This window comes from Nerophis lumbriciformis, linkage group LG09 (genome assembly GCF_033978685.3).
Source record: "Nerophis lumbriciformis linkage group LG09, RoL_Nlum_v2.1, whole genome shotgun sequence".
Taxonomy (NCBI): Eukaryota; Metazoa; Chordata; class Actinopteri; order Syngnathiformes; family Syngnathidae; genus Nerophis; species Nerophis lumbriciformis.
In genome coordinates, this window is record NC_084556.2 from 8,888,144 (window position 1) to 8,913,696 (window position 25,553).

At 40.7% G+C, this 25,553-nt stretch overlaps 1 protein-coding gene across 2 annotated transcripts in view; it reads right to left on the reverse strand.

The window, feature by feature from the left end:
- Positions 1-25,553, reverse strand: part of LOC133607760 (polypeptide N-acetylgalactosaminyltransferase 10-like) — a 127,187-nt gene that overhangs the window by 30,716 nt on the left and 70,918 nt on the right. For both annotated transcript variants that reach the window (XM_061962700.2, XM_061962699.2), the window contains exons 5-7: positions 14,636-14,821; positions 7,069-7,252; positions 4,765-4,882 (exon numbers count right to left, since the gene is read on the reverse strand). In XM_061962700.2, coding sequence (XP_061818684.2) covers positions 4,765-4,882; positions 7,069-7,252; positions 14,636-14,821 — 488 coding nt within the window. The remainder of the gene's footprint in view (positions 1-4,764; positions 4,883-7,068; positions 7,253-14,635; positions 14,822-25,553) is intronic.

Below are 25,553 nucleotides of genomic sequence, written 5' to 3' on the forward strand. Positions count from 1 at the left end.
GAAAAAACGCCCTACTGCCCCCTACTGACCAATGTGAATACTGATAAATGTGTAATGACAGCTCCAAAAACGAATTCAAACCACAAAATAAAATAAATAAATCAACACAAAAATTTGACACATTATGGGTGGGTCACATATGCATGTACAGTAGATGGCAGTATTGTCCTGTTTAAAAGTGTCACAACATTGCTGTTTACGGCAGACGAACTGCTTTACGGTAGACGAAAACTTGACTGCTGTTGTTGTGTGTTGTTACCGCGCTGGGAGGACGTTAAAGAAACTGTCTAACAATAAACCCACATAAGAAACCAAGAACTCGCCCTCGATCATTAGCTGTTTATATTGTGGGAAAGCGGACGTGTAAACAGGCTGTCAACACGTCACTCAGGTCCACATGGAGCTGGAGGGGGCGTGGCCTCCAGCTCCGCCTGAATTTCGGGACATTTTCGGGAGAAAATTTGTCCCGGGAGGTTTTTGGGAGAAGCGCTGAATTTCGGGAGTCTCCCGGAAAATCTGGGAGGGTTGGCAAGTATGCTATAGGGTGTTTGTTTTCCCGAGATGCAAGTAAAGTTGGATCGGACATGGCTTGGAGGTAAGTACATAATTTATCTTAACACTGACAAAAGGAACAAACTAAAGGCGCGCACAAGGCGGAAGAACAAACTTGGCTTTGAAAACAATAAACTAGCACTTGGGCAAAAGCTATGGACATGAAAACGAAAACACTTACTGAGACATAAAAATAGACAAAACTCACTTGGCATGGAACTATGGTAAAATGGGTAGCAGAAGTCATCAGAGGTATACAGGGGTAACAGAGTTATTGTCGCCAGGCAGACTGCCTGGCAACTACAAGCTTAAATAATAGTGTCTTAATTACAACAGGTGCGTGTGTCCAAATGAGTCCGGTGCGTGAGTCCAAATGCATGACAGGTGAAACCAATGAGTAGTCATGGAAACAAAAACAATGGAGTGTAAACACAAAACTAAAAAGAGTCCAAAAACCAAACAGGACATATATCTAAACAAAACCTGATCAACAGACATGACAGGTGAATAGGGGTGTGAATCTTTGGGCACCTAACGATTAAATCCGATTCCACAGCTAGAATGTGTCATCAACATGCATTATCACGATATAATGTAATACAAATTCAAATGTATATAATTTATATCGTATATTGTCTTTATTGTGCAATCTTAGTTCCTACTGTTAATGTCTCAATGTTCTCAAACTGACAGTGGTGATGGGTTTGTACCAAGGAAATCAGCCCCAAAATCAATACAGTATCAGTTTTCTAGGGGTGCACAAAAAAAATCGATTCACATCCGTATCGTGATTACCGTATTTTTCGGAGTATAAGTCGCTCCGTAGTATAAGTCGCAGTGGACGAAAATGCATAATAAAGAAGGAATAAACATATATAAGTCGCACTGGAGTCGCATTTTTTGGGGAAATTTATTTGATAAAACCCAACACCAAGAATAGACATTTGAAAGGCAATTTAAAATAAATAAAGAATAGTGAACAACAGGCTGAATAAGTGTACGTTATATGAGGCATAAATAACCAACTGACAACGTGCCTGGTATGTTAACGTAACATATTATGGTAAGAGTCATTCAAATAACTATAACATATAGAACATGCTATACGTTTACCAAACAATCTGTCACTCCTAATCGCTAAATCCCATGAAATCTTATACGTCTAGTCTCTTACGTGAATGAGCTAAATAATATTATTTGATATTTTACGGTAATGTGTTAATAATTTCACACATAAGTCGCTCCTGAGTATAAGTCGCTCCCCCGGCCAAACTATGAAAAAAACTGCAACTTATAGTCCAAAAAACACGGTACTATTGATTCCGATTGTAAATCGATTCATTAAATTACAAAAATCAGATAATACAAAAATTATAATTAAAAAATAAGTTTTTAGGCCATCTCCAAGCAACTCGTCGGAGCTTTTCTAACCTGCAACCGGTTTCAAAACAGTTTCATTAAAATTATCAAATCAAATTATAAACTACGCGAATCGGTATGAATCGAGAATCGTGTTATGGAAGTTAATTTGTGTCTTTATTATTTTTTGACACTGAATATTTTTACATCAAATTATGCTGACAAATTCATAAACTTTTCATTTTAATTAGTTACCAGATTTAAGTAAATTTACCAGAAGTGAGTCTCGGGTTTTGAAGTAACAAATATTTTTGCACCTAATTGTTTTACATTGAATTTTAAAACTGTATTTTAACAAATTGCATTTTTAAAAACACACAAATGACACATTTTTATTCAATGAAATTGTCAGCAGAATTTGACTGAATTCGTGAGCAGAATTTGTGAGTTTAAAAATGAAGTTTGTTGAAATAAAGTGTTTAAAAAAATTCAGTGTAAAACAATTCAGTGCATAAATAGCTCAATGCCCACTTGCAGAAAACTGAATGAAATTATGAAATTAAATTAAAGGGAAATTTAATTAAATCATTTGATGTCAAAAAATTCACTTCACAAACTTCAAATGCAAAAACTTCAGTTCAAAACTTACGCAATAACCTGCAGACAAGACCCACTTCCGGTAATTAAAAAGGGGGTATTGTGATTTTGTCTTTATTTTTAAAATATTTCATTTTGCTCTCAATAACATGTAATGATGGTTCTTTAGTCAAAAGTTTACATAGATTTTGTTGTAAAAACTTTTTGGCTAACGTCAAAAACATTTGGTCTTGAGAGGCGGTGTTGTTGGATGCAAATGAAGCCCTCCTGTACAGTAAGTGATTGTTTCATGATGTTAATATTATTAGGTTTGTATTTCTTGTTAGCACTTAGCATTACTGCTACATGGTGTTTCACTAAAGATGGATCCGTTTAGCACTCAGCTTCTTAAACTTGTAGCTCATCCTCCTTTTATTCAGGCTAAAAAAAAACAGGTACAGGTTAAAAAAGAAAAGTTAGTTTTGCGTCATAGGGCCTCTTTAAATGAATCGATGTAGTTCCATCAATTTAATGACATTTGATGTAGAAAAATTCAGTTCACCTAATTGAAATGCAAAAAAATTCAGTTACCGTATTTTTCGGAATAAAAGTCGCTCCGGAGTATACGTCGCACCGGCCGAAAATGCACAATAAAGAAGAAAAAAAACATATATACGTCGCATTTTTGGGGGAAATTTATTTGATAAAATCCAACACCAAGAATAGACATTAGAAAGGCAATTTAAAATAAATAAAGAATAGTGAATAACAGGCTGAATAAGTGTACGTTATATGAGGCATAAATAACCAACTGAGAACGTGCCTGGTATGTTAACGTAACATATTATGGTACGAGTCATTGAAATAACTATAACATATAGAACATGCTAAACGTTTACCAAACAATCTGTGACTCCCGATCGCTAAATTCGATGAAATCTTCCTCCACGGTGTCGCTCATGTCATGCGCCGCTAGCGTCCATTCTTTCTGCTGCTCGATCGCCGTTTTCTGGTGCATATTTCACTACGTCCAGCTTGTAATCTGCAGTATATAATTTCCTTTTCGGTGCCATTTTAGTTCAGTCCTTCTCAGTTTTTATAAGTTACCGCCAATGTTGCTGTGAGCTATTTTAATAGCTCTGGCAGTAGCGTATAGCATATAGCAGTTAGCATTCCAAAACGCACAATGCACTTCTGTCATGACCCGCCCCCGCCGAATTCTTATTGGTTGGCTTGTGAGTGACGATTGCTGACGTGTGTGTGACGATTGCGGATATTTTCTTCGTCGCTCACGCGAATGAGATATATAATATTATTTGATATTTTACGGTAATATGTTAATAATTTCACACATAAGTCGCTCCGGAGTATACGTCGCACCCACGGCCAAACTATGAAAAAAACCTCGACTTATAGTCCGAAAAATACGGTACATAAATTCAGTGTCCAAAAAAAGATTTCGTAATGAACACACAGATTAACCTTCATATCGTGTTGAATCGAGAATGGATTCTGAATCGAACCGGTACTCATACTTGCCAACCTTGAGACCTCCGAATTCGGGAGATTGGGGAGGGGGGTCTATATTTTCAAGTACTTCTTATATATATATATATATATATATATATATATATATATATATATATATATATATATATATATATATAAATAATCCGTTCATGAATGAGAATATCTGTTCGGCCACCGTGTTCAATGGAGAAGTCTGATCTACAAAAGCATACCCCTTCCCCTTCGAGCTGTCCTGGATGAACTGAAATTATTTTTTTCCAATCATTTTGGAACTTGCAAGCGTACTTCTTCTTACTCGTCGTCGCCATGTCTCTTCTTCGTTCTTCTGCTTCGTCTCTGTTATGTTTTTGGACATTACTACTTGCCGTAGTTTCGAAGCAATGCATGATGGGAATCCGGATGTTGTGTGTCAGTGTATGAACGTGCCGGCTGGAATAAACCCACGCTGAGAAATAGCTCCGTGCCTGCCTACTTTATGGGTTATAGATAAACCTATGGATAACGGAGACGTATATAATAGTCTCCTTTTCAGGTGAGAGAGGACGCTAAAGGCAGTGCCTTTAAGGCACGCCCCCAATATTGTTGTCCGGGTGGAAATCGGGTGAATGGTTGCCCCGGGAGATTTTTGGGAGGGACACTGAAATTCGGGAGTCTCCCGGGAAAATCGGGAGGGTTGGCAAGTATGCCGGTACTACAGGAATCGAATCAGATCTTTAGCTCCCCAAAAATTCCCACACTTCTACTTACCTTAAAGGAGATCTCATACTGCTCTCCTCCCCAGATCTCCAGACCTGTGTCATACCCTCCCAGTTCCCAGAACCACTTCCTGTTCACTGCAAACAGCCCTCCTGCCATCACTGGAGACCTGCAAGAAAAACACAAGGCAAGCAATTACCCGGTAGAGTAAAGAACATGTAACATCGGTTGAGCTTGAAGGGTGATAGATCTTTTTTTGAACCCCAAAAAAATACAAGTTGAAGGCAGAGTGTAGTATTCATGTGAGGGAACTGTTCCTCTCCGGGTATGACGACGCTTTGAAGAGTGCAGCAACCAATTAACCGGCGCTTTGACGACGCCTGGCGCCAGACCTCGTTAGCTGCTGGCTTGTTTGCCGGTATGTTGCACCTGAGACGCCTGGATGAATGCGGTGGATGTGCCGCTTCCTTTCTAAGTTTGACAGTCTATAATTTATTTATTTATTTATTATTATTTTTTTTTCAGTATACATGAATGAAGGCGTGTGTTGCTGAACCCGACGTGGACATTATCTGGACTGGACCTGGTTTAAAAAAAAAAAACCTTTAAACGAAGCTAATTTCATTTACAACCAGGTCTGGTGAAGATAAGGTCCTTTTTTTTTTAATTGTTTTTTTTCCTTTTTTTTTTAGATAAGATAAATAAATATTTTCTTGGATAAAAAAGAAAGTAAAACAATATAAAAATAATTACATAAAAAAAAAAAAAAGTAATTAAATGAAAATGTTAGTGGACCAGCGGCACAATAAATCAAGTGTGCTTCAGGGACTGTGTCCCTTGCAGAAGTGTTGTCCATGTTGTGGGAACCAGAATATTGGTAGCAGAAAGAAACAACCCCTTTTGTGTGAGTGGGTGTGTATGAGTGTGAATGGGGGAGGGAGGTTTTTTTTTTGGGTTGATGCACTAGTTCAGGGGTCGGCAACCCAAAATGTTGAAAGAGCCATATTGAACCAAAAATACAAAAACAAATCTGTCTGGAGCCGCAAAAAATTAAAAGCAGTATTACATACAGATAGTGTGTCATGAGATATAAATTGAATTAAGAGGACTTAAAGGAAACTAAATGACCTCAAATGTAGCTACAAATGAGGCATTATGATGCAATATGTACATATAGCTAGCCTAAATAGCATGTTAGCATCGATTAGCTTGCAGTCATGCAGTGACCAAATATGTTTGATTAGCACTCCACAAAAGTCAATAACATCAACAAAACTCACCTTTGTGCATTCACGCACAACATTAAAAATTTGGTGGACAAAATGAGACAGAAAAAGAAGTGGCATAAAACACGTCCTAGAAAGTTATACATGTAAACAAGCTGCGGTGAGTTCAAGGACCGCCAAAATGAGTAGGACAAAACGGCGCTCGCCAAATACTCGAATCAGTGAAGCATGTTTAATATAAACAGTGTGCTTTATAACAATTAGGGAGGTTTGTGTCATGTTTGTCCTCCTACAGAAACCATATTAAAACAAAAAATATATTTTTTTCCCCTCAACTTTTTCCATTTTTCATACATTTTTGAAAAAGCTCCAGAGAGCCACTAGGGCGGCGCTAAAGAGCCGCATGCGGCTCTAGAGCCGCGGGTTGCCGACCCCTGCACTAGTTGAAAGTGTATCGTGTGTTTTTTTCTATGTTGATTTAATAAAAATAAAAAAAAATTAAAAAAAAAGTTTGACAGTCTACCATGCGGAATCATCTCACACATCCTTTTGCCGCAAACAGGCAGGTCACCGTGGTTACAGGCGGATATCGGCCTGTGAGGGACGCTCGATTAAAGGCAAAAGGGACACGCAGACGAACACTTGGCTCCCGCCCCAGGGGGCTCGACTCAGACAGCCGCGAGTGCGGTCGCATTTCCTCGCCGCGGGGCTCCCCCACAGCGCCCTGGCGTTGATTTAAAAAAAAAAAAAAAATAGCTATAAAAAAAAGTGGTGCTATTACGGGTAGATGTTTTGAAGATGCTGCAATGTCAGCCATCACGCACTTGGCTACATCCCCCCTGCCCGGAGGCGACAGCCTATTTCCCCCGATGTCAATACGACAGGAAAAGTGACGTTTTTATCACAGTGACCTTGTCTTGTTGACACTCGGCGTCCGACGTTTTTTTGCGCCAGGCGACAGCGATGACTTAGCCGTCAAATTGTCCGCTTTTCACAGCTCAATATGATAAAGTAAAAAAAAAAAAACCCTGAAAAGTGCACGTGTGGATGTTGGAAAGCGTCAAAATGAAATGTGATTTTCAGCGTTGTTTGGATTCAATTTACTGCGGCCGTCTTCGCCGTCACTCACTCGAAGGGCTCGCTGGGGTCGCCGCTCTGCAGCTGGGCGGGGATGGGGATGCGCTTGTAGTACATTTCCCAGTCGAAGGCCCCGCGCATGGCATCGCCCGCCTGCGTGTCGTAGCCGAAGTGGTCGTGGTCGATCACGTCAATCATTGGGCACACCACCGTCTTCCTGTCCTGGGCGATTCGGTCTAAGGAAGAAACAAAGGAACATCAATTAATTACCAGTCATTTAAAGGAGAACTACCCTTTTAGGGGGGAATTTTGCCTATAATTATTCATAAGCCCTATCTATGCAAGTGTAGGGGGGCGTGGCCTGCACACCTTCGCTGCAGGGTGTGCCAGGACCGGTTTCGAGATTAGCGACAGGTGCGTAGATGGCACACCTGGGCTGGCTTATCTAATCACCGGTCGCTCTGTTAAAGAGCAGCAGCCGGGAAGGAGAGGAGTTGTTGATGGTGGAGAGAAAACCCGAGCACCAACGAGAGTGAGGGCGAGACGGACAGAAATGACTGAAAACGAACCAAAAAAAAAATGTATTGCAAAATAAATCATTGTTCAGAAAGATGAACGAGGCAGTCATGTCCGTAATTGGTGGTCTGAAGAACCCGGAAGAGCAAGTCTTCCACAGTAAGACACATTTTTTTTCTTACATTTTCTCGTAAAATGCTGCATGTACAATGTAGCTAATTATGCAGCCCATAAAACCCACTAAAAAACATCCAAAAACTGCCAACAACATTGCATTTACATCTTGTGACCTAAATATTAAACAAGTATTTTGCGATATTGTTATTATAAGTGCTAACGCACACAAACTATTTTTAGCGGCGCCGACAGCTAACTAGCTTATGCTGCTTTATTGACATACTGAGCCGATGACTTAAATCTAGATTTTAAATCATGCCTCTCACCTGGATAGTAGAAGAATGTGGCCATAAACCGAGAAGTTGGTCAACTTAGACACTAACTTAAACCCCGAAATGGCGAGAAAAACAGGAAAAGCACTTTTTTACAGCACCTTTTTTTTAACCTTTCAAGAGGATTATGATTAATTCTTCATCAAAACGGGAATATATAAACATCCCATCCGACGGCATCCTGGTGAGATCAGACATTGTACAGTAAGTGATGGCTTTATGATGTTATTATGATTAAGTTTGTATTTCTTGTTAGGACTTAGCAATATTGCTACATGATGCTTAGTGTTTAACTAAAGACGGATCTGTTTAGCACTCAGCTTCTTAAACTTGTAGCTCATCCTCCTTTAATTCAGGCTCAAAAATATAAGGTTCTGGATCATCATTTTTCTCAAAGTAGTTTTTGTTGTCTCTCATGTAGTCTGCCGTGATTAGAGACTTAGACTTAGACTTCCTTTTTATTGTCATTCAAATTTGAACTTTACAGTACAGATAACAACAAAATTGTGTTGCTGCTTTATGTTGTTGTTGAAGAGAAAAGTGAACACTTACTACACCACAATATGCTTAAAGGGGAACATTATCACCAGACCTATGTAAGCGTCAATATATACCTTGATGTTGCAGAAAAAAGACCATATATTTTTTTAACCGATTTCCGAACTCTAAATGGGTGAATTTTGGCGAATTAAACACCTTTCTATTATTCGCTCTCGGAGCGATGACGTCACAATGTGACGTCACATCGGGAAGCAATCCGCCATTTTCTCAAACACATTACAAACACCAAGTCAAATCAGCTCTGTTATTTTCCGTTTTTTCGACTGTTTTCCGTACCTTGGAGACATCATGCCTCGTCGGTGTGTTGTCGGAGGGTGTAACAACACGAACAGGGACGGATTCAAGTTGCACCAGTGGCCCAAAGATGCGAAAGTGGCAAGAAATTGGACGTTTGTTCCGCACAATTTACCGACGAAAGCTATGCTACGACAGAGATGGCAAGAATGTGTGGATATCCTGCGACACTCAAAGCAGATGCATTTCCAACGATAAAGTCAAAGAAATCTGCCGCCAAACCCCCAATGAATCTGCCGGAGTGTGTGAGCAATTCAGGGACAAAGGACCTCGGTATCACGGCAAGCAATGGCGGCAGTTTGTTCCCGCAGACGAGCGAGCTAAACCCCCTGGATGTCTTGGCTCACACCGCTTCTACCGTCCCTTATGGCACCGAAGATGATCAAGAGAAGAATATCGACCCTAGCTTCCCTGGCCTGCTGACATCAACTCCAAAACTGGACAGATCAGCTTTCAGGAAAAGAGAGCGGATGAGGGTATGTCTACAGAATATATTAATTGATGAAAACTGGGCTGTCCGCACTCTCAAAGTGCATGTTGTTGCCAAATGTATTTCATATGCTGTAAACCTAGTTCATAGTTGTTACTTTCCTTTAATGCCAAACAAACACATACCAATCGTTGGTTAGAAGGCGATCACCGAATTCGTCCTCGCTTTCTCCCGTGTCGCTGGCTGTCGTGTCGTTTTCGTCGGTTTCGCTTGCATACGGTTCAAACCGATATGGCTCAATAGCTTCAGTTTCTTCTTCAATTTCGTTGTCGCTACCTGCCTCCACACTACAACCATCCGTTTCAATACATGCGTAATCTGTTGAATCGCTTAAGCCGCTGAAATCCGAGTCTGAATCCGAGCTAATGTCGCTATAACTTGCTGTTCTATCCGCTATGTTTGTTTGTGTTGGCATCACTATGTGACCACACAGGAAAATGGACGGGTGTATATAACGATGGTTAAAATCAGGCACTTTGAAGCTTTTTTTAGGGTAATTGCGTGATGGGTAAAATTTTGAAAAAAACTTCGAAAAATAAAATAAGCCACTGGGAACTGATATTTAATGGTTTTAACCCATCTGACATTGTGATAATGTTCCCCTTTAAATTGAGAAATATAATTAAATTATACATCTTATTGTGAATGTGCCTGTTACTACATTACATATATAATTATGTATATACAACTCTGGGCACCAGCAGGACACTCCCTGAGGTTCTCAGAGCTCGAGATGTTTCATATGTCTCTAACATGTCAGATAATACTTGTACACAAGGAGAGCAGTTTTAAAGTCTGTTCTCTGAGTAAAATGCAGCCAGTGCAGTGAGCTAAGCACTAGACTAATATGGTTGTATTTTCTGGTTCTAGTGAGGACTCGAGCAGCAGCATTCTGGGTGTACTGCGGCTGCTTTACAACTCGTTTAGAGAGCCCAGTGAGAATGCTATTACAGTAGTCTAACCTGCTGGAGACAAAGGCATGGATCAGTCTTTTTAAACCTGATTTAGACATTATTCCTCTGATTTTGGCAATGTTTTAGTTGGTAAAAAGCTGTTGATGTTCTTGACACAATGTGGCTGTTAAAATTCAAGTCTGAGTCCATTTTTACCCCTAGAATTCTGACATGATTATTAGGTTTCAGTCTCAAGGTGACTAACAATAGTTTATCTTTGCTTCTGTGGGCCAAAGACAATGATCTCAGTTTTGTTTGAGTTTAGCTGAAGAAAATTGTATTGGCCACTAAATGAGACAAACCAATCATATCACGGTTTTCAATGTCATGGTCGCTGATGAGCTCAGCCTCAGGAAGCATTACTATATTGGATCAACCCTCAGGGAACAAAGGCTGAGTTTTTTTCCCTTTCAGTAAATTTTTGCTGTATTTTGGCCACATTATTACTCCATTACACATGATTTTCCTAAGAGGGTTTTCCCCATGTTAAATTTTAACATTTTAATGTCCACTTCTTGCACAGGTGTACAATACACTGGCAGACAATAGCCCAAAGCCAAACAGAAGTCCGTCATTTTTTAAAGGGCATGAAAACCTTGAAAATCTTGTACTCCCCATGCTCCACCGCGACTATAAATAGTATCATTGTTATAAGTACACCTCTGCATAACATTTTATCACACTTACGAAAAAAGAAAGAAAGAAAGAAAGAAAGAAATATTACAACAAATAATAATTTCATTGTTTTTAGTTTGTAACAGAAAAGATTTAAAGTGCACCAATTTGCTTGAAATGGAAAAAATAATTTTAAATCCTTTTTAAATGAGAAAAAAAAAGCAATTTGGTACCAAAAAATAAAATTAAATAAACTAATTAAATAATAAAACATTCAAATTAATCAGCAACATTAACTCAGGAGCACAATATATAAAAGTCTGGGCTATAGAGCGTTTTCTATTCGGGCTCCAGTACTCTGGAATGCCCTCCCGGTAACAGTTACCGTATTTTCCGCACCATAAGCCGCCCTGGGTTATAAGCCGCGCCTTCAATGAACGGCATATTTCAAAACTTTGTCCACCTATAAGCCGCCCCGTGTTATAAGCCGCATCTAACTGCGCTAAAGGGAATGTCAAAAAAACAGTCAGATAGGTCAGTCAAACTTTAATAATATATTAAAAACCAGCGTTCTAACAACTCTGTTCACTCCCAAAATGTAAGGTATTGTGCAAATGTGCAATCACAAACATAGTAAAATTCAAAATAGTGCAGAGCAATAACATCAATAACTTAATGTTGCTCGAACGTTAATGTCACAACACACAAAATAAACATAACGCTCACTTTCTGAAGTTATTCTTCATTCATAAATCCCTCGAATTCTTCTCCTTCGGTGTCCGAATTAAAAAGTTGGGCGAATACGGGATCCAAAATGGCCGGCTCCGTCTTGTCGAAGTCATTGCCTTCCGGAAAGCTCGGACCACAGTTGTGACCGAAATATCCGCCCAGGCATTTACGATCCACTGGCAGATGTTGGCGTATGTCGTCCGGCGCTGTCTCCCTGTCTTAGTGAAGGTATGTTCGCCTTCGGTCATCCATTGTTCCCACGCCGTTCGCAGTCGTGCTTTAAATGCCCTGTTGACACCAATATCGAGCGGTTGGAGTTCTTTGGTTAATCCACCCGGAATGACGGCGAGTGTTGTATTTGTGTGCTTCACTTGTTTTTTGACACCATCTGTGATGTGGGCGCGCATGGAGTCGTATATCAACATGGAACACACAAAGGAAATGAAACGTAATACCCGCGCCCTTCTTCTTCTACGGGGGCGGGTGGTTGCTTACCGTAGAAGAAGAAGCGCTTCCTCTTCTACGGGGGCGGGTGCTTACCTTGGCAGTTGCTTACCATAGAAGAAGAAGCGCTTCCTCTTCTACGGGGAAAAAAGATGGCGGCTGTTTACCGTAGTTGCGAGACCGAAACTTAATGAAAATAAATATTTATATTAATCCATATATAAGGCGCACCGGGTTATAAGCCGCACTGTCAGCTTTTGTGAAAATTTGTGGTTTTTAGGTGCGGCTTATAGTGCGGAAAATACGGTAGATATGCAACCTCAGTAGAAGCATTTAAGTCCCATCTTATAACTAATTTGTATACGCTAGCCTTTAAATAGACCCTCCTTTTAGACCAGTTGATCTGCCGTCTCTTTTCTGCTCTGCCCCCCTCTCCTGCGTGGAGAGGTTACTAGGTGACCACAGATGAGCGCTAACTGTTCAAAGTCGGGACCCGGGATGGACCACTCATCTGTGCATCAGTTGGGGACGTCTCTGCGCTGCTGACTTGTCTCCACTCAAGATGATCCCCTGCTGGCCCCACTATGGACTGGACTCTCACACTATTAACTAGATCCACTTGACGTCCATTGCACCAGTCGCCCAGGGGTTGGGGGGGCCCCCTCCAAGGTTTCTCATTGTATCCCATTGGGTTGTGTTTTTTCTTGCCCTGATGTGGGATCTGAGCCGATATGATGTTGTTGTGGCTTGTGCAGCCCTTTGAGACACTTGTGATTTAGGGCTATATAAATAAACTTTGATTGATTGATTGATATAAACTTTAACCTACAAAACAAAAATGAATGTGCTGATTATTGATTCGGCTCAGACTCCTGCCAACGCCGCTCATCTGTCTGTGCGCCCACGGGCGTTTCCTCTCCACTGCGGGCGCACCTCCGCACGGCTGCAGGGGATCTGTAATCTGCGCACCTGCCTGGGATGAACGAGCTGTCTTCATAAGCTCGCACAACCTGCCATGCCGCGCCGGAGTATAACCTTCTGTTCGCGTACAGTAAGCCACGTCCTGCTCTGTGCAAACCTTCCTTCGCTCTCTGTGTTTTCCTCCGTCGTGTTTATATGGTCTCACGTTTTCCCTTGTCGTCCTTCCTGCAGTCTGCCTTTGTTCCACGTGTCGAGCTGTGCGTCTCGACATACCTCGTTTCTCCCCCTGCTTCCTGGACTGCCTATTGGATCTCGACCTCCCGCTTGGACACGGATCTCTCTCTTCCCCTGGACCTCCTCGTCTCTCGTTCAACACTTGGCAACACACACTTCAGCTAACTACACACATAGCCTTACACCACATACACTTTTGGATCTAGTTCACACTACATGTCCTTGGTTTATATTATTATTGTTTTATTATTATATATCATACTTGCCAACCTTGAGACCTCCGATTTCAGGAGGTGGGGGGAGGGGGGTGGGGGTGGGCGTGGTCGGGGGCGTGGCTAAAAGGGGAGGAGTATATTTACAGCTAGAATTTACCAAGTCAAGTATTTCATATATATATATATATATATATATATATAAGAAATACTTGACGTTCAGTGAATTCTAGCTATATATATATATATATATATATATATAGCTAGAATTCACTGAACGTCAAGTATATATATATATATATATATATATATATATACACATATATATACATATAAAATAAATACTTGAATTTCAGTGTTCATTTCAGTGTTCATTTATTTACACATATACACACACATAACACTCATCTACTCATTGTTGAGTTAAGGGTTGAATTGTCCATCCTTGTTCTATTCTCTGTCACTATTTTTCGAACCATGCTGAACACCCTCTCTGACATTGCTGTGTGGCACGCATAAAAGTGCTTTCATCAAATGCACTAGATGGCAGTATTGTCCTGTTTAAGAGTGTCACAACATTGCTGTTTACGGCAGACGAACTGCTTTACGGTATACAAAAAAGTGACTGCTGTTGTTGTGTGTTGTTGCCACGCTGGGAGGACGTTAATGAAACTGCCTAACAATAAACCCACATTAGAAACCAAGAACTCGCCCTCCATCATTCTATAGTTATAACGTGATTGGGCAGGTACGCTTTTTTATATTGTGGAGGACCTGAGTCCGCTTGAATTTCGGGAGATTTTCGGGAGAAAATTTGTCCCGGGAGGTTTTCGGGAGAGGCGCTGAATTTCGGGAGTCTCCCGGAAAATCCGAGAGGGTTGGCAAGTATGTTATATATATATATACACAGTATATAGTGTATATATATATATATAATAGATCTTTGAACTTTACAGCCCCCTGGTGTCTGAGCCGTCATCTCCCCTCTGTAACCACAACAATTATGTTTTTAATCCAAATAAGGAAGTCAGGATTAATGGCTACAATGAGCACATTTTGTAGTGCACAGCTTTTCGAAGTGTGGTTTAAAGCATGATACTGACAAAGCATGTTCCCCGGGGTCACACGTGTCTCCCCCCCCTCCCCAAGGGGGGCCGCCCCACTATTTGAGAAGAACAGAGTTGTGGTATGAGCTACTCACCGAGCAGCGGCGGCAGCCAGTTGGCATTAGCCTCGCAGTGCGAGTCCAGGAAAGTGATGACCTCCCCCTTGGCGGCGGCAGCCCCCAGCAGCCGAGTCCTAATCAGACCCTCCCTCTTCTTGGTCCTCAGGATGCGGACTTTGGGAAGGCGGCCCATGTACTCCTCCAGGGCCGCCTTGAGGTGCTCTGGGGAAGTGAAAGCGAGGTGAGAGGTTACGTTTGGAGCTGCGAAGCCACAACACCCATCCAATCTTCGCTGTTTTTACACATTTTATGGCCTCCACGCTGTAAAAAGTGACATTGCGTGAATGACAGACAGGCTTCGAAGGGGTCAAGCTGTAAGAAAAAGCCTCCCTTCTATAAATGGACCCATGAGGAAAAACATGACACTTCCCAATCAACCGCGGCAAATTAATTCTCTTGTGAGACGAGACCCCGGTCAGGAAGGGGGAAAGAGGTGAGCGGGAAAAAGACGAGAGCGTTTAATTATGATCGGTTAATTTTCCCTTGAATAAATTGGAATACGGCTCAAACTGTTTACCGAACACAAGGAGGCAATTAATCACACTAATGAGCGTGCGAGGACGTCGGCAAACACATTAGTCTTTATTACGCCGGCAGGCAGAGGAGGCGACGCGGTCGTTTCGCAAGTCGGATCAAACAAAACGAATCGGCCGCTGACTTGTGGACTTCGTATTTTTCCTCCCACGTGGTCGGAAGATAAGCAAGGAAACGTTGAGTTGGGGAGTTCATCAGCAAGGCGCTGGCAGTCCACCAAAAGACAACAAGTATATACAGTTTATGTTATTGTGGAATGTGTGCAGCTATCATTAAAAAACACAGACAGATGTTGTACCTACAATAGATAGGAGCGCCACATGGGGACTGGATGTATTTGTTTGTGGACGCTTACTCTTCTACCGCTGAACCGCACGCAGCACACAGAGGGCTGAACATTTGTCAAAACACGCACCCCTACTGTGTTACCTGCGCTATTATTTTTCTGACAAATACACCACAGGGGGGTGCTATTATTATACCTGGTAGAACGGACTGACTTGAAATTTCTCCCACAGCTCAGCGCACTCTACAAAACACCCATTGTAACTTTAGGGTGTTTTAGTTGAATCACAGCAATGTTTGGTACACACCATTGGGGATGTGACAAGCACAAGTCTAAAAAAAATGTATGGATGTGTGTGTATATATATATATATATATATATATATATATATATATATATATATATATATATATATATATATATATATGTGTGTTTTTGTGTGATTTCCCTCTGTGCACTGCGCCGTGACCAGCTGGCTGTGTCGCCTTGGAAACGCTTTGCTTTGCACTACAGACTTTCTTACCTCCGCCAAAAATGTTGTGTTGTAGCCTAGGCTTGTTTGTGTTAGTTAGCAACACAACTTAACCAGTTATGGGCGGATTTTGATGACATTTTCAGGGAATGCCCACAAAAACCAATTCCTACAGTCCAAAAAGTCAGGGTTCAAAAACAAGAAAAAAAAATACAAAAATGAGGGGTGTTTTACTTGAACTAAGCAAAATTATCTGCCAATAGAACAAGAAAATTTGGCTTGTCAAGATTTTCCAAAACAAGTAAAATTAGCATTCAATTAAACAATAATAATAATAATAATAATAATAATAATAAAAAATAATAATAATAACAAAAATAATTCAATGAACCCCAAAATACCTTAAATAAAGTATATTCTCACTAATAACAAGTGCACTTTTCTTGATAGAAAAAACAAATATGAGACCTTTATTGTTGAAAAATATTCTTAAATTAAGTACCGTATTTTTCGGACTATAAGTCGCAGTTTTTTTCATAGTTTGGCCGGGCTCCAGTGCGACTTATACATGTTTTTTTCCTTCTTTATTATGCATTTTCGGCAGGTGCGACTTATACTCCGGTGCGACTTATACTCCGAAAAATATGATAAATGCTAGTGCCATTATCTTGACATAATCATATGCGCTCGGCATTACATTTCTTGAAACCAGCAAACTTATACTAAAAACAAGTTTATTTTTCTTAATGAAAAGGGAACAAGGCAACCGCTTGTTACTCTCGGGGTCTACGAGCCGCTCAGGCAAATCATATGGTCTAAAAAGGCATTTTCCCATTGATAACATGACATCATTGCGCCAAGTGCGTGCTCTTTCAGTTAATTAGTGCGCAAGGAATATATATATATATATATATATATATATATATATATACACAGCCCGACCCTTGGACAATTTTTTTTTTATTGTAATTTTGAAGAATTTATGTGCGTGAACTATTTCTGTTCAAAATTGTTTGAAATGTCAAATGTTTAAATATTAACTGTCAGTTTACTGCACTGTGCCAACTGTACTACTATAAGAGTACATCTTTTCTATTGTTTCATTGAAAATAAAACAATTAAGAGTTGGACAATATTGGTATATCGGATATCGGCAAAAAAGCCATTATCGGACATCTCTATTAAGAACTCTATCGTCTGTCAAATTCATATCATATATTGTCTATATCACGCAACTTCAGTATGTATGTGTGTTCACAAATTAACAAGAAATACGAGAAACAAACCCCTGCCCCAATCAACGCATTTATTTTGAAGGCCTGACTTTACGGGCTTTACAGGATGTGTTAAGTTATTGGGAAGCTGCCCTGCTGCGGGGTTTTTTGATTCAAGTTAACGTGAAAGAAGGGCAAAATTGTGTGAATTTTGACAGGTAAGATGGAGGAAGGGCTAATGATCCAAAGCATCCATTACTTCCATCCCACTGGGAGAAATCAATAAGTTGTCTACGCAGTGCAATCACCAGGTGAAGTCTGTCACCACTTTGCGCCTCCCGGATACCCACCGTGATAACGAACCGTTACAAGTGACAAGATGCCAGGACATGGAGACAGCAGGAAGTTACCACATCCTGTTGTTTTTTCTACATTGCTTTTCTTCACCGTGGAATGACGACGTCGAGGAAGTTGTGGAGCAGGATGTTGCAAGTTCATACAGAAGCGAATGGAAGCTCTATCAAGACATGGTTGCTCACTGCGCTCAAAGACGTTAGAATCGATCGGCGCCCGCTGCTAACCCTCGATAATGGCATGACTCAATTAGCCCGCTTTTGTCCCTTCCACCCCGTCCCCATCACACTTCACCGAGCGACATCACCTCATTATCTCAGCCACACTCTGATGAATAAACATGCACAACTTTTCTTTCTGCGTGTTCGCGAACAAACGTGTCCTGGCGCCGCCAGAGCTTCACGGCTTCTGGCGCCAATAAGGAGTCCTCCATGTGGTTCTGGACAGGGGAGGATCTAACCCGCTAATGATGAGATCACTTCATTCAGTGGTGAGTAATATGCAAGTCCTCAGACAGGTTATTATTACCATTATATCATTAAATAATTAGTGCCCCTAGTCATCACCTTTATATACAATGCAACCTCCTCCTTGGGAGCTTGGCCTAATAAAAAGGTACTGAGCAAAAGTCGTAATAAAATGTTTGACTACAACTTTAAAAGTATTATTTGTAAGGCAAACAAAAAACCAAAGCCATCCAAAGTCTTCATATATACCAGGGGTCGGGAACCTTTTTGGCTGAGAGAGCCATGAAAGCCAAATGTTTTAAAATGTATTTCCGTAAGAGCCATATAATATTTTTTAACCCTGAATACAACTAGATGCGTGCATTTTTAAGTAACATTTTTAGAGTACAATAAGTCTCTTATTCTTTTTAATAACATTGTTATTCTGAAGCTAACCAATAATAAATAAAATACTTTCTTAGCATTAATGCGACATCTTGAACAGGTGCGGTACAAAACGGGTGGATGGATTAAAATGCATGAGAATGTTTTATATTTTGAACGTTATTTTTAACACTGTGATTACCAGCTGAATTATTTATTACTTGTCGTGTTAAGCAATGTCAGCTAAGATTTATCTGAGAGCCAGATGCAGTCATCAAAAGAGCCACATCTGGCTCTAGAGCCATAGGTTCCCTACCCCTAATATATACAGTACAGGCCAAAAGTTTGGACACACCTCCTCTTTTAATGCGTTTTCTTTATTTTCATGACTATTTACATTGTAGATTGTCACTGAAGGCATCAAAACTATGAATGAACACATGTGGAGTTATGTACTTAACAAAAAAGGTGAAATAACTGAAAACATGTTTTATATTCTAGTTTCTTCAAAAATAGCCACCCTTTGCTCTGATTACTGCTTTGCACACTCTTGGCATTCTCTCAATGCACACCTGTGAAGTGAAAACCATTTCAGGTGACTACCTCTTGAAGCTCATCGAGAGAATGCCAATAGTGTGCGAAAAAGTAAAATTTTAGAGAAAAAAATACAACCTTAAAAATGATTTTAGGATTTTTAAACACATATACCTTTTTACCTTTTAAATTCCTTCCTCTTCTTTCCTGACAATTTAAATCAATGTTCAAGTAAATTTTTTTTTTTTATTGTAAAGAATAATAAATGCATTTTAATTTAATTCTTCATTTTAGCTTCTGTTTTTTCGACGAATAATATTTGTGAAATATTTCTTCAAATTATTATGATTAAAATTCAAAAAAATTATTCTGGAAAATTTAGAAAATCTGTACAAAGTATTTAGAATTTCTTTTAAAAATTTTGTTCTGGAAAATCTAGAAGAAATAATGATTTGTCTTTGTTAGAAATATAGCTTGGTCCAATTTATTAAATATTCTAACAAAGTGCAGATTGGATTTTAACCTATTTAAAACATGTCATCAAAATTCTAAAATTAATCTTAATCAGGAAAAATTACTAATGATGTTCCATAAATTATTTTTTTAATTTTTCAAAAAGTTTTGAATTAGCTAGTTTTTCTCTTCTTTTTTTTCGGTTGAATTTTGAATTTTAAAGAGTCGAAATTGAAGATAAACTATGTTTCAAAATTTAATTTTCATTTTTTTCGTGTTTTCTCAAATAAGTGTTTTTTTCATCATTTATTCTCTACAAAAAAACCTTCCGTAAAAGATAAATATCATTAATTATTAATAATAACAAAGTCATAGAGTAGTCTTGGTTTCAAAAATGTTGGTGACCCCCGCACTAGAATATAAAACATGTTTTCAGTTATTAATGACTTCTCCTGGACAGTCAACACCACATCAATCATCAAGAAGGCTCAGCAGCGGCTACACTTCCTTAGAGTCCTCGGGAAGTACAACCTGAAGCCTGACCTGCTGCTGACCTTCTACCGCTCGTCCATCGAGAGCCTGCTGACCTACTGTATTACGGTATGGTACGGCAGCTGCACTGCAGCAGACAGGGAGAGGCTGCAAAGAGTGGTCAAGACGGCTCAGAAGATCATCGGCCGCCCTCTCCCCTCTCTGACGGACATCTACACCTCCCGCTGCCTCAACACAGCCAGTGCCATCATCAAGGACAGCACCCACCCTGGCTCTGACCTGTTCCACCTGCTGCCCTCTGGGAAGCGCTACAGGTGCATTAAAACCAAAACAAACAGGCTAAAGAACAGCTTCTTCCCCAGGGCCATAACCATCCTGAACGGACTGCCCCATTGTCCCTCATAACTGCCTTCTCTTCGGTGCAATAACCCATTCCACCAAGCACCCTGTTTTTGTTTTTTTCATGTATATATTCATTTCACACCATATTCATTGCACTTCTACATTTTTTATATTTTTATATATTTGCACATTGTTTTTCTAGCATGCACACATCGCACTGTATGGAATGGCCTCAATCTCGTTACCTTGCGTAATGACAATAAAGCTGATTCTGATTCTGATTCACCTTTTTTTGTTAAGTACATAACTCCAAATGTGTTCATTCATAGTTTTGATGCCTTCAGTGACAATCTACAATGTAAATAGTCATGTAAATAAAGAAAACGCATTGAATGAGAAGGTGTGTCCAAACTTTTGGTCTGTACTGTATATCTCGAGAAACAGCATCCTCTACAATGGTTGTTTTTTTTTTGTGTCAAATTTCCAAAATGTGGGGCCCTTTTATGCAAAAAGCACATACAGTCAAGAAAATAAGTATTTGAACACCCTGCTATTTTGCAAGTTCTCCCACTTCGAAATCATGGAGGGGTCTGAAATGTTCACGGTAGGTGCATGTCCACCGTATGAGAGATAACCTAAAAAGAAAAATTCAGAAATCACAATCTATGATTTTTTAACAATTTATTCGTGTGATACAGCTGAAAATAAGTATTTGAACACCTGTCTATCAGCTAGAATTCTGACCCTCAAAGACCTGTTAGTCCGCCTTTAAAAGTCCTCCTCCACTCCACTGTATAATCCTGAATCAAATGCACCTGTGTGAGGTCGTTACCTGCATAAAGACACCTGTCCACCCCATACAATCAGTAAGACCCAAACATTCAGCATGGCTAAGACCAAAGAGCTGTCCAAAGACACCAGAGACAAAATTGTACAACTCCACAAGGATGGAAAGGGCTACAGAGAAATTGCCAAGCAGCTTGGTGAAAAAAGGTCCACTGTTGGTGCAATCATTAGAAAATGGAAGAAGCTAAACATGACGGTCAATCTCAATCGGAGTGGAGCCCCATGCAAGATATCACCTCGTGGGGTCTCAATGATGCTAAGAAAGGTGAGGAATCAGCCCAGGACTACACGGCAGGACTTGTTCAATGACCTGAAAAGAGCTGGGACCACTGTTTCCATGGTCACTGTTGGTAATACACTAAGACGTCATGCTTTGAAATCATGCATGGCACGGAAGGTTCCCCTGCTTGAACCAGCACATGTTAAGGCCTGTCTGAAGTTTGACAATGACCATTTGGATGATCCAGAGGAGTCATGGGAGAAAGTTTTGTGGACAGATGAGACCAAAATTGACCTTTTTGGTCATAATTCCACTATGCGTGTTTGGAGAAAGAAGAATGATGCGTAGCATCCCAAGAACACCATCCCTACTGTGAAGCATGGGGGTGGTAGCATCATGCTTTGGGGGTGTTTTTCTGCTCATGGGACAGGACGACTGTACTGTATTAAGGAGAGGATGACTGCAGCCATGTATTGTGAGATTTTGGCCAAAAACCTCCTTCCCACAGTCAGATCATTGAAGATGAGTCGTGGCTGGATCTTCCAACATGACAATGACCCAAAGCACACAGCCAGGAAAACCAAGAAGTGGCTTCGTAAGAACCATATCAAGGTTCTGGAGTGGCCTAGCCAGTCTCCAGACCTAAATCCAATTGAAAATCTTTGGTGGGAGCTGAAAGTCTGTGTTACTCAGCGGCAGCCCAGAAACCTGACTGATCTAGAGAAGATCTGTGTGGAGGAGTGGGCCAAAATCCCTCCTGCAGTCTGTGCAAACCTGGTGAAGAACTACAGGAAACGTTTGACCTCTGTAATTGCAAACAAAGGCTACTCTACCAAATATTAATGTTGGTGTTCAAATACTTATTTTCAGCTGTATCACACAAATAAATTGTTAAAAAAATCATAGATTGTGATTTCCGGATTTTTCTTTTTAGGTTATCTCTCATACAGTGGACATGCACCTGCCATGAAAATTTCAGACCCCTCCATGATTTATAAGTGGGAGAACTTGCAAAATAGCAGGGTGTTCAAATACTTATTTTCTTGACTGTACATGTGGAATGCAGCGGACACTAGTTCACACTGAGTCAATCGCATGAATGCTTTTGCCGTAGTTTTTATGCCAGATGCCCTTCCTGACGCGACCATGACTTGGAACTGATCCCATGTCCTCTATGGTGGGTCAAATAGGCAAAATTATATATGTCCCCATTCATCACGGGTTACCTGACACATGAAACAAGAACAATTTGGGGCTTGTGCTATCCACTTTAGTCGCTAGACGGCAGTAGTGTTAAATATCTTATAATGTGTTTTGTGGCAATTACGACTTTGTCCACAGCGTCAGTTGCTATGTCGAGTGGCGCTTTCCATCACTTTCAGCAGACTGCATTACAAAATGATTAACACTACCCCGCTGCCCCCAACACCCCCCACACCCTTCCTCTCACGCAAGATCTACCCAAGAATGGGCCCATATAAATCCCTTCCCTACTGTAAATAATTCAATCTTAAAGAAATGATTTAAATGTGTCATTAATTAATTATAATTGGAATTTAATACATACATGTATTACATGTTATTATATTTTCAGTCTTACAAACCTTACATATAAAATACTAAACGGCCTACCTCTATCCTATCATACTGATTGTATTGTACCAAATGTCCCGGACAGAAATCTGCGCTCAAGGAACTTATTAGAGATTCCCAGAGCCCCCCAAAACTATGCAGGCTTTAGCGTGTTTTCTATTCGGGCTCCAGTACTCTGGAATGCCCTCTTGGTAACAGTTAGAGATGCTACCTCAGCAGAAGCATTTAAGTCCCATCTTAAAACTCATTTGTATACTCTAGCCTTTAAAGGCCTACTGAAACCCACTACTACCGACCACGCAGTCTGATAGTTTATACATCAATGATGAAATCTTAACATTGCAACACATGCCAATACGGCCGGGTTAGCTTACTAAAGTGCAATTTTAAATTTCGCGCAAAATATCTTGCTGAAAACGTCTCGGTATGATGACGTCAGCGCGTGACGTCACGGATTGGAGAGGACATTTTGGGACAGCATGGTGGCCAGCTATTAAGTCGTCTGTTTTCATCGCAAAATTCCACAGTATTCTGGACATCTGTGTTGGTGAATCTTTTGCAATTTGTTTAATGAACAATGGAGACAGCAAAGAAGAAAGCTGTAGGTGGGAAGCGGTGTATTGAGGGCGGCTGCAGCATTACAAACACAGCCGGTGTTTCATTGTTTACATTCCCGAAAGATGACAGTCAAGCTTTACCATTGGCCTTTACCTTTACCTTTACCATTCTGTAAGTGTGTGAGATAAAAAAAATGGGTTATACTTGTATAGCGCTTTTCTACCTTCAAGGTACTCAAAGCGCTTTGACACTATTTCCACATTCACTCATTCACACACACATTCACACACGGATGGTGGGAGCTGCCATTCTCATATGAAGGTTACGCGTTGGAATGCGACTCTTTTTTTGCATTTTCCAGTGCCCATGTGGTATTCTGTAAGCACGTGAGATAAAAAAAAGTAACACATCCCTCCGTCGTGCAGATTGATCACAGACTAATAGCTGGAATCCATTTTGCATGTCTTCAAAAGGAGAGAAATTAAGCAGGCAACGGCGGAGGCCTGGCAGGCGTCTGACAAATATCCACACATCCCGGCACTCAGACTCAATCAGCGTCTTCTTCCTCTGGTGGGTGCAAAGCAAAAAGCAGTCCACGATGTGGCAATACGGCAGCCAACGCGACGCTGTGCTCCTTTTGACAAATGGACAGCAACGTGACATCCTTTTTTTTTTTTTTTTTTATGTCCCTGACTTAAAGGGAGAGATTCAAGCGGGATGCAAACTCGCCACTCTTGGCAGACGTGAAGTATCGCAGCCCCTCTGCTCGTCGGGGGAGGCGAAAGTAGGGGAAGCAATTGGGCCATCAATCTGCCCGTGGCGGGCCTCCATCACGGAGGAGCTCGTGTGTGCAGCGGGCCACAGCTGAATAACCACACACACTCGCCGCTACTGGCAGTGATGAACAACGCCTCGCATGACCAATCCAAAGAAATGAGTGAGAGGTGTCCCCTAAAAAAGCCCTGAAAACTGCACCGGTGGATATGAGCAGTGAGTGGGAAAAGTTAAAGTTAAAGTGTGTGTGTGTGGTGACATGTGTCTTCTGCATTTGACCCATCCCCTTGTTCACCCCCTGGGAGGTGAGGGGAGCAGTGAGCAGCAACGGTGGCCACGCCCGGGAATCATTTTTAACCCCCAATTCCAACCCTTGATGCTGAGTGCCAAGCAGGGAGGTAATGGGCCCCATTTTTATAGTCTTTGGTATGACTCGGCCGGGGTTTGAACTCACGACCTACCGATCTCAGGGCGGACAGTCTAACCCAGGGGTGTCAAACTCAAATACAGAGTGGGCCAAAATTAAAACAAAGCCGCGGGCCAAGGTTGAACAAATTAACCTTTTAATAGGGACCCAAACAAGTTTTGCATTGAATATTGAACAAGCAAGGCTTATACAAAATCCAGTTTCAAATAATAATAATTAAAAAATATCAATGGCATATCAAATACAATTTAAATAAAAATGTAATGCCTCTTTTCTATTTGCAGCCTTCTGAGGTAAATATCAACATTAACTTTTTCCACAGGCTAATACATTTGAAAATAAAATAACAATGAATAAACCAACCATTCAGGACTTTAAACTGCTCAGTTTGCAACACACTGATCTAATCTGATGTGCCCAAGCCAGATACCTGCCATCTTTTCTTGGATGCTAGTTCATTAATGTCGGGGCTCAGGCTTTGAGCTGAGGCAACCTTCATTATCCAACCAAGGTGTTCATCAGTCATTATATCTCGTATTCCGCAGTCTTGGGGGCGTGCCTTAAAGGCACTGCTTTTAACGTCACGTCCGCTTTTCATTCCTTCTACCAATGTGCCCGCCCAGTCACAAGATATGTGCGGCTCCTGTACGCACACACACGTGAATGCAACGCATACTTCATCAACAGCGATAGAGTTTACACTGAGAGTGGCCGCATAAGCAACTTTAACATTGTTAGAAATATACGCCACACTGTGAATCCACATCAAACAAGCACGGATTTCATATTTCATTCATTCACAACTCCTCCAACACGAACATTATTGTGTTTGCACTTTTGGCTTCTTATTAAATAACTTTTTCAAATAGATTAAATCTTGCACGTGGACACTTTAAGTGTGGGCTTTAGTTGATATAACACTCCCATCAGGGGGTGCATTCTACGCCGAGGGTGCATTATCCGGC